We start from the raw sequence: 10,171 nt of genomic DNA, 5'->3' as shown, positions 1-10,171 counted from the left end.
TAATTCTTGGCCTTAAGCGTTTCAGAGCACGAAAATGCTGGATTTGTTTTGCAAAGCTCCACGGGCGAGTCAGCTAGCTCTAGTGTGTTCAGACATCTGCAGTCGCCAGCATCTGCCGTCGCCACGATGGCTATGAGGGCACCCACAATGGTCTTTTTTGGTTTTCCTAGAGTACACAAGTCAAGAAAAAAATCTCGCATGCATGAAGTGCTAAATAAAGTCTATTTGCAAAATCTTTTTAGAAATGAGTATAACTTTTCGCGGCGAATCTAATGACAATAATTAATTGATAATTAACTACAGTGATACTACAATAACCATCCTCTAATCACATGGTCAAAAGCTTCATTAGATTCTTCAAGGTTCCTAGCGCAGGGTTCTGGAGTTTGTTTTCTAAACTGGTTTTATTTAGCACCGTAATTAGCGGTCAAAGTTTCCTAGTACTCCCTCACGTAGGGAACCAAACAGGACCAATGTAGTAAGGCTGTGTTTAGATGTTTTGCAAAAAAAAATTGCGATGAAATCTTACTAATTTGAAGTACTAAATGAAGTCTATTTACAAAACTTTTTGCACATATGGGTTGTAAATCGCGAGACGAATCTAATGATGCTAATTAATCCATGATTAATTAATATTTAGCTGATGGTTACTGTAGCATCACTGTTGCAAATTATGGATTAAGTAGGCTCATTAGATTCGTCTCGTGATTTACAGCCCATCTATGCAAATTTTTTTTATAAATAGACTTCATTTAGTATTCCATGTATGTGTCGAAATATTCGATATGATTTTTTTTTTGGAGTTTATGGGTGGAAACTAAACCGGACCTAAGAAAGCATATAGTAAGCAATAAATGCTTAGCCATACGCAAGTCAGCTGCAAAAACAGTAGCACTCTGCTAGTCTGCTTTGCTGCCCTGTTAACCGAGCACTGCTGAAATGTTTTTTCCCCATGACGCTGAACGAGCATTTTAGAAGGGATTCGAATTGCGCATAAAGATATTCCACCTAGGGACGCATCCTCAAATTCCTATCCTTGGGAGTTGGTTGGGACCCTACTTGGGATCGATCGTTCTGATCCAAGGCCACATGCAGTCCCGTGGGGAAGGCGCGGCCCCACATGATTGCTGGAGCATAATTGTGTCGTGGCGTGTGATCGCAGGGATCGATGGGCTGTAAGCCTGTAACCCTCGTCCGCGGTCCAATCCATCCGCCACGGTTAGCGCGGAGCTGAACTGGCGACGGCGACTCCTGCCGTGCGACGGGCCAGAGGATCATCTCCGGTGGAATGACGATCTGAGATCTCGTTTATCGTCTAGTTGCCGCCGACGGTGCCGTCAGGATAATCACACCGCCACATCTGGCGATGATACTATTTCTAGCGTCCCAGAGAAGAGAACTCGGAACATGCGACGATGCGAAATCTTCTGGATGACGGTACGATCCTACGAACATGTGGCAGGCCATTAGCCTTTCTACTTTTCTTGATGAAGTTCAGACAGCACGATCAGATCAGGTCAGGCCATTAGCATTTCGCGCTCGACTGATGCGGCCGCGGCAGCTCGCAGTACGGTTGCGGTTGTGCTCGCGATAGCCGGTCGCTGTTGTTTGCTGCGCGTGAAAGGCTACGGCGAAACAGGACAGGGCAGCGCGCGCCTGCCAGCCAGCCAGCTGCCCCAGCTCCAGGACGCTCCTGCTGCTCCTCGCCGTGCAACGCAACGCACGGGTCCCCGGCTGCGGTGGTGCACGGTGCCGCGGTGCGCGGCTGCGCGCGCGCCGAAAGGCCAACGCGAGTACGCGACCGTGCCCTGCCCGCGGTCAGTCACTCGCAGCGCAGCAGCCAGCCAGGCAGTGCAGCACAGAGGATCCCTCCTCCCCGGCCGAAGCGCAGCGGCCGCTCTCCTGTCGGTGCCCGACGCCTCACCGCTCGCCACACCCACCTCGCCCCACACCCGCTCCGCTCACTGCCGGTGCTGGCCCACCGCGCCAATCATGCCCACGCGGGCCCACGGACAGTGACCCCAATGCTTCCCTCTCCCTCCTCCGCGACCGTGCACCCAACAATTCCTTATTACTCCGGCCTCCTCCCCGGGTCTGCACACCGCGGCCACCAACCAACCCGGCCAGCCGACGAGCGGAGCCGCGAGCGCATCCGCCGCGACGCCCGGCTGCCGAGACAAGGCGGCGGCGGCGGGAGGTCTCGACCTGCCCCCGGCACTCGTGGAGGCGGCCGGCCCGGCGAATGCGATAGGAGGCGGCGGGGGATGGGGTCCAAGTACACGCGCGGGTGCTGCGGGTGGCTGATCGTGGCGCTGATTGCGGCGCTGGTGGCCACGGCGGCGATGTTCGCCATCATGAAGCGCAAGCCCGGGGGGAAGGGGCACCACAAGAAGCCGCTCCCCGTGCCGGGGCCGCCGGGGGCCATCGACTCCAAGTACGGCGACGCGCTCGGGGTCGCGCTCCAGTTCTTCCAGGTCCAGAAGTGTGAGTAGCTTAGCTCGACTGCTAACTAGCCATTTAGTTTAGCCAATGCAATGCTTTCGCGATTCGGTGGCTTCCGCTTTCAAAGGCCGCGACGCCTTTCTGGCGCCTGGCGCCGGAGGCCTTGCCGCCTCTGAGGAAGCTCCTTTTGCGTGTGTAGATGTGGCTTCTCCACGTTTGGAGGTGGCAAGACTGGCCATTGACTGATTTTGGTGTTTCGTAGACTCCATTTCTGGAATTCTGCCAATGAAGTCCCAGTAGGGATGTCTTTACTCTTTCTTAGTCGTGGACCAATTCCGGTTACCTTTTCATAATGGTTTCGACTCTTTGAATTGGAATTGCTTCACCAAATGCCGCGGCCGTAGGATTTGCTTCTTTCTTGAGCTGTCTTGGAGTTGGTGGACAGTGTGGCCTCCCAAATCTCACTCGAATTTTCAACCCTCCGGCTGCCAAATTGGCTGCTTTGATTTATGTGTTTGCTGATTTTGCTATAGATTTGGTGCCTTGGGGGCTCCAATGTCTAATTGCGTCCCTCGAATGTTGAATGAGCAATATTTTTTGTAACACTTTGCTACCGATTTAACTGAACCTGGTCCTTTCTTTTGTTTCTGTGCAGCGGGGAAGCTGGAGAACAACCAGATCCCGTGGCGGGGGGACTCGGCACTTACTGATGGGAAGGAAGCGGGGCTGGATCTTTCCAAGGGAATGTATGATGCTGGGGATCATATAAAGTTCACCTTCCCAATGGCATTCACTGCGACTGTGCTTGCCTGGTCGGTTCTGGAGTATGGGGATCAGATGAGCGCGGCGAAGCAACTGGACCCAGCACTCGATGCACTCAAGTGGATTACAGATTTCCTTATCGCTGCACATCCGTCTGACAATGTGTTATATATTCAGGTTAGAGTTGCTTAGTATTTGTTTAAATCACTTGGATGTCCTTTAAGCATATGCATTACGAATACGAGCTATATTTATATTTAATTAAAAATTGATCCCATCCTGTCCTGCATCCTGATGGTTCTTCAATAGTATGGGCATGCCATTTTCTTGAATTATGGCCTTATGGGTGGGTATATTGGGGCCTGATGGCATTCAGTTTCAGTTAAGGCAAAAGTTTGTTTGGTTAGGAAGCAAGAACCCAGGTCAGATGTCATGATCCGGACACCTAATAGTTGGTAGGTACTTCGTTGTCTGCTTTGTATGCTTAAACTGACACGTTTGTTGTGATCCTTGGCTATGGTTGGGACAGGGGCAGGTCCATTGTCCCATTTCCTTCTATTTCGTCTGATAGCCTAAGGAAAATCGATGACTTGTACGTGGGGTGGCAGTCCTATGGTCCTATATCAGGAGTTGGGTGAAGCTGGAGCATGTAAGTTGTAGACCCTTGAGGGAGGGTGCAACGGGTGCATGCATTTGCAATGTGTGTTCGGATTTAACATGTAAGGTGTGAATGTCATAATATATAATACTATTCCCAATAAAATTGTCATGTATGCACTGGTGTATATATATCCTATTTGTTTGTTGGAGTATTCTGAGAAACTATAATTTGGGTGGGTAAGGTCGGGTTCAGCAATATTGCAATGCAACAGACACCATTTTCATTTTGTTTAACCATGTTAACTAATTTTTAGAGGATTGTTACTAGGTTGGTGATCCTGATCTGGACCACAATTGCTGGGAAAGGCCGGAAACAATGACTGAGAAAAGACCACTCACACAGATTAACAAGAAGTCTCCTGGATCAGATGTTGCTGCTGAGGCAGCAGCTGCTATGGCAGCAGCTTCAATGGTCTTCAAATCCAGTGATACTACGTATTCTGATGTGCTTCTTCAACATGCCCAGAAGCTATTTACTTTTGCTGATACTTATAGAGGCCTCTCAAGTGAAACCTATCCAAAGCTCCAAGACTTCTATAATTCCACTGGTTATGTTGATGAACTTCTATGGGCAGCAAGTTGGCTCTATCATTCCACAGGAGACCAGACATATCTCAGTTATGTAACTGTGCAGAATGGAAAAACTTATGCTGAGTGGGGAAGGCCAACATGGTTCAGTTGGGATGACAAAAATCCAGGCACACAGGTTTGTGTGGGCTATACTGAGTGAATTTACATTTCAGGATCCGAGTTGCTTATCTGATCTTCCTTTCATATCTTTATAATCCTCTTCTGAATTCAAGTACAAGAGCTTAAAGTTCCGATTGTCTATTCTGTGCAGGTCCTTCTGTCTAGATTAAATTTCTTTGGCTCCAAACAGATATCTAATGCTGAAAATGAGGGGTTAAAATCGTATAGAGATACTGCAGAAGCTGTCATTTGTGGTCTGATTCCAGATTCCCCGCAAGCCACTGCTAGCAGAACTGGAGGTACATTGTAGTGCCTCTGATCTTTGATATTACCAGGCTAACAACGAGGACACTTGCCTTGCTGTGATCTTAAAGTTCCCCTTTAAAAAGACACTGGAGGATTCTATGGTTTTTGTCAAAAACAGAATCTGTAGAGTATGTGTGCAGTTTCATCATATCTGTAATCTTTTGCAGGAGGGTTGATCTGGATAAGCGGGTGGAATTCTCTCCAGCATGCCACGAATTCTGCATTTCTAGCTCTTGTTTACAGCGACTACATGCTCTCAACACGGACAGCGGAAGTGCAGTGCAGTGGAAAGTACTACAGCCCTACTGATATACGCAATTTTGCTGCATCACAGGTGTGCTATGCAAAACCTTAAGACATACTAAGATTCTACTATTCTAGATGGGCATGTTGTTGCATATGACATTTGTTGGTTCCTATGTTTTACAAACTACACGGTAAATTGAAAGGTACAGTGTAAGTTTCTAATTTATGTTGTCTTGTTGTATCCAGGCTAATTACATCTTGGGAGACAACCCTATGAAGCTTAGCTACCTTGTTGGATATGGGAGCAACTATCCACAGCAAGTACACCACAGAGGAGCGTCAATCCCCGCAGATGCAAAAACAGGCTGCAAAGGATTTCAGTACCTCCATTCACCCAATCCAAACCCAAATGTTGCAATGGGCGCCCTGGTAGGTGGTCCATTCCAGAATGACACTTTCGTCGACTCTCGGGATAATGCTGTACAGACAGAGTCCAGCACTTACAACAGTGGCACTCTTGTCGGTCTGCTTTCCGGTCTGGTCACCACTTCCTCTGTAGCACAGTCATTCACCTAGACTCTTAGAGGCCTCTCATATATATGTTTTGGCAATGGCTTTGATCGACATGGATGTATGCATGTAAAATTGCAGTTTTTTGGCGAGGCCGATGGTAATTCACGATTAGTGACAGAAGCTTGTCTGCCGTTGTTTAGATGGATGGTTAGCACTTAGCAGTAGTAGTTAGTGCCACATTTCTTCTGTTTGTATAATTGATGGTACTGCTCCTGCAGTTTTTTTGCTGTGTGCTCCTATCTGGTTTGCTGGTGTACCTCTAAGGTTGTTACTACAAGTAATGTATTTCTAGGACAGATTTCATTTGTTTATTCGGTGGTGAGGTGGTTCTTCAAGGTTTGTACTATGAATGGTTGTAAACTCCTCTGCACTCTCAACTGAAATGTGCGTTGAGCATGTGAATTCACAGTTGTAGATGAAGGGCACCTGTTCGTGCTGTTTTTACAGCTTGATCACTTTATTCTAATAAACTCTTGTACATAAAATAGGGGAAGAAGCATGTGTGGCAATGGCCTGCCAATGCATGATTGCTAGCATGTGTTTTTATGGTTGCTGGTGAAAAAGTAGTATGATCCATGGTGAGGCGCAATGAGAAGTTTCTTCCTTTTTGTGTCCCGAAGGAAGAAGGATGTGAGAAGCTGGTGGCAAAATAAGATTAGGGCCCAACTAATGAAAAGCTTTTTTTTGCATGCAGCACATTTTTTCTTCGAAAGATCCAATGAAATTCTTCAATTTGAAAAAAAAAAGTTTGGGACTGTCTGAGTGCTGTTTGTACTGTATTCAATCCATTCCAGATGGGTCCTCCTACCTCAAATTTTCCCTTGGCATTTTTCTTTTGCAGGTTTTTCTTTATAAGGTAAAATCTCACACAAATGTGCATGTGATAACTAGCGTTAATTCTGGAGAAATCATACAGTACGCTGCAAAATTCTTAACCGAGTTTTTCAAGACGAAGAGCCACGACCACGATTACCAAACAAGCACAAAGCCATGCGTTCGTGGGCTCTCTTCCACGCCGCGTTCCGCTTCCGCTGAAACCGTTTTCCGGGAGCCCAATCCCCGACGGCGCGAACGGACGCGGCGGTTGCGGTTCGGCTTGCCACTCCTTGGCATCCCGCGCCGATACAACCGCTTCCAAAGAAAGAAGCGACTCTTTCGGTTTCAGTTTGCGTTTATCCCAGTTCTTGGAATCACGGTTTGAATTGCATCCTTTCCTTTGATTCCCTTTCAGTAGTTCCGCACGGTAATTGATTGCGCTAACAAAAATTCGTGGGAAGTGTTCTTCGCAAGGTTTCATCGTTTCCATTTTCCCTCGTCGCGAATCTGGCTTGTTTCTACTTTCTAGGCATCTCTCATTGATTGCCAGTCGTTGCCTCGTTCGCGTATGCTAATGTTCAGCGTCTGAACGCGCTAAATCTTTGAACAGTCTGCTGCGGAGTCCCGTGCTTCCAATTACTGAAGATGGCGGTATCATTCATCACCAGACTTCTAATGTATATGCAGTCCTGCAAATTCATTCCCTTTCCAAACTCGCTTTGGGCCCCGATCCAAATCTTCTAGGTCTTGACTTCTTTGCTTTGGAATGCAGGTTGGTCCTAGGCTACGCCTACCCGGCGTACGACTGCTACAAGACGCTGGAACTGAACACGCCGCAGATGGAGCAGCTGCGATTCTGGTGCCAGTACTGGTACGCAAACCTATCGAGCATTCAGATTTATCTGCAAAATCACGTGGTGCTCCATGTTAACGCCGTGTTTAGTTGCAAAAATTTTACGGTGTAAAACACTGTAGTACTTTCGTTTGTATTTGGTAATTATTGTCCCGTTATAGATTAATTAAGCTCATTAGATTCGTCTCGTGATTTACAAGCAAACTATGCAATTAATTTTTTATTTCGTGTAGATTTAATACTTCATGCATGCGTTAAAAAATTCGATGTGACGGAGAATCTTGTAAAATTTTGGAATTTTGGATGCAACTAAACAGGGCTTTAACTCTTCTGCAGAATCTGAATCTGAATTCCGAACTGCCCATTGTCGGCGCCGTACAGGATTCTGCTCGCGTTCCTGACGGCGCTCGAGAGGCTCGCCGACTGCGCGCTCTCGTGGCTGCCCATGTACGGCGAGGCGAAGCTCGCGCTCGTCGTGTACCTCTGGCACCCAAGCACAACGGCAAGTCAAGTACAAAAGTCAAATTTTCTTCTGCACTGCATCTGCAGCCGTTCCTCGCCGCGGGGCAAGTCTGAAACCGTTTCTGCGCGGCTGCAGGGCGCAGGGCGAGTCTACGGCGACTTCCTCCGCCCGTTCCTGGCGGCGCACGAGGCGGACATCGACCGCGGCCTCCTGGAGCTGAGGGCCCGCGCCGCGGACGCGACGGCGTCGCGCCTGCAGGCGGCCGTGGCGCTCGGGCGGGCGGGCCTGCTCGACGCCGTCCGCCGCGTTTCGTCGCGGCTGCAGCTGAGCCCCGACGGGCAGCAGGTGCAGTGACGACCCTGCCGGCTGCCGCGGCGTCCTGTCACATGTCATCAGTGTACATTACGATCCAGACTACTATTGCATCCCATGAACTCGAAATCTTGTGGAGTCGTGGTTGAATCGAGCCAGTGTCGCTGGGTTGGAGCCTCTGCATTGACTGCCTACTGTTCCTAGCGTGGTGCCCGCCCAGTCTTCACGTACGCCGAGCGAGCGAACGCGCATGAGCATCCGGTCGATCACGATCGCCGTTGACGTTTACCTGCCACTTGGCAATTAAGGAACAGCTTGGGCTCCGGTGGTGTTGTCCATGAGGGCGAGAACAACATCGATCGCTGCTCGACACCGACGCGTCGTCGCGGTGGCGCCTGCCGTGCGCTCTCAGAGAATCCGACGGCTCCGTCAACTCTCGAAAGCGGCCTGGAACTGAACGAGACGCGCACTGTATTGACCGCCTCAGCAGCCCTGTTACCGTCACTGATCACTGAAAAACGAGATGTCTACCCATAATCGTCCTCTGGCATCACACCAATTCAATGACTACTACTAGTACGCTGTAGCTGTAGAATTGACTAGTCTGATCAGCATCTGATTTAAAGAGGCAGAACTGGGGAGCAGAAAGCTTACTGCGCCAATATAAAACTAAACTAAACTCATGTTGACAAAATCTCGCCGAGAAAAGGATGAAAAAGAAAAACAACCGGGCAAGAACCAGTCACGGGACTGTCGCTGGCCTCTGCCACAATGAATGAATATAATGAAACAAGTCAACCGACGTCCTTCGCCGTCACCTGCCGATCGGGTTGACGTCTCTGTCCAACACATTCAGTGCATTCAGATGGCGTCCATGCGGCCGCAGATCTGGAAACCCACACGAGCACGAGCGCGCATCGTCCTCGCACAGTGCCACGCCCACGCGGCAGTGGCATGTGTTGAGTCTCTTGGGATTTGGATCATGTTCTCGGCTTGCTGGCCCCCCTACACCAGATCGGTCTTGCACGGCGGCGTGCGAGGGCGGGGAGGACGACCAGGACGCGACCCACCGGCAGGCCAGCAGAGGTGTGAACGGCGGCGAGGCCAAGGTCAGCCGGGACGCCGACGTCGCCGTCGCGCTCGCGCTGATCGGAGCGTGTGAAATTGAAAATCTGCTGGAGCCGTGGCCGGTCTCGTTCTATAGCAGTGTCGTTCTGTAGCAGTGGCGTGCGGCATGGGCGGCTCCCCCCTCCCTCTACGCGCACGCCACGCTTCCGTGGCAGGCGGCGACACCTGCCGGGGCGCACGGAGACGGCCGGTCGGCGATCGTTGCAAGCTAACCATCTCTCTCCCTCTCTCTCTAGTATAATCATTTCATATACGGAATACGAACACATGAGCAACATTATTGAGGCAATGTGACCGTATTATTGCGAACGATGACATCAAAACCTACATAAGCTACCAACCACGGCAATGTCATGGGACAAATTGCACACAAACACACACACGAAAAAAAAGAAAACCTGTGCCCTGCGGTTCACGCCGGCGATTCCTCTGACGCTGATCCCTTGGTGGTTACCAAAACTTTGCCGTGGCTGGCACGACCGGAGGAGCAGTCTTCCAAGACACAGTTGCCATGAACGCATGGCTGGCGGCGAGCTGGAGGAGTCTTCCACGCCACAATTGCCGTGAACCCATGGCGGCGAGCCGGAGACCCTGCCGCATCCAAGACTTCTAGTCTCTGCTCTTTCTTTCCTCGGCTCGGGCGTCGCCAATCATAGGAGAACGCTTTAAGAAACTAGTCGCCAATCATAGGAGAACGCTTTAAGAAACTAAATGGTATGGATATTTTCTGGGCGTATTTGAATTTGATCCGGTCTGAAAGATGTCGGTGCCCTAATCCGGCGGTCCGGACCCAACTAGTGATGATGCTGCGTGTTTCTCGTCCCAGATGTTGATGCAATAGGCAATACAGTAACACACGGGTTTATCCTGGTTCCGGCCGTGGGGTCGTACGTCCAGCAAATGGGTGTGCGAGGGCACTG

General features: G+C 49.8%; 2 protein-coding genes across 2 annotated transcripts; both read left to right on the top strand.

Moving 5' to 3' along the window:
- Positions 1-2,009: 2,009 nt before the first annotated feature.
- LOC120685412 (endoglucanase 24-like) lies at positions 2,010-6,123 on the top strand. The gene is made up of 6 exons (XM_039967333.1): positions 2,010-2,484; positions 3,098-3,381; positions 4,133-4,570; positions 4,706-4,853; positions 5,028-5,194; positions 5,353-6,123. Exons 1-6 carry the CDS (start codon positions 2,025-2,027, stop codon positions 5,680-5,682), a joined length of 1,827 nt encoding a protein of 608 aa, XP_039823267.1. The 5' UTR covers positions 2,010-2,024; the 3' UTR covers positions 5,683-6,123.
- Positions 6,124-7,140: 1,017 nt separating this feature from the next.
- LOC120695456 (putative HVA22-like protein g) lies at positions 7,141-9,343 on the top strand. The gene is made up of 5 exons (XM_039978701.1): positions 7,141-7,172; positions 7,268-7,366; positions 7,730-7,850; positions 7,947-8,161; positions 9,010-9,343. Exons 1-5 carry the CDS (start codon positions 7,141-7,143, stop codon positions 9,341-9,343), a joined length of 801 nt encoding a protein of 266 aa, XP_039834635.1.
- Positions 9,344-10,171: the final 828 nt, after the last annotated feature.

This window comes from Panicum virgatum, chromosome 2K, assembly GCF_016808335.1.
Source record: "Panicum virgatum strain AP13 chromosome 2K, P.virgatum_v5, whole genome shotgun sequence".
NCBI lineage: Eukaryota > Viridiplantae > Streptophyta > Magnoliopsida > Poales > Poaceae > Panicum > Panicum virgatum.
Note: the sequence above shows the minus strand (reverse complement) of the source record. Positions and strands in the feature narration are given on the sequence as shown.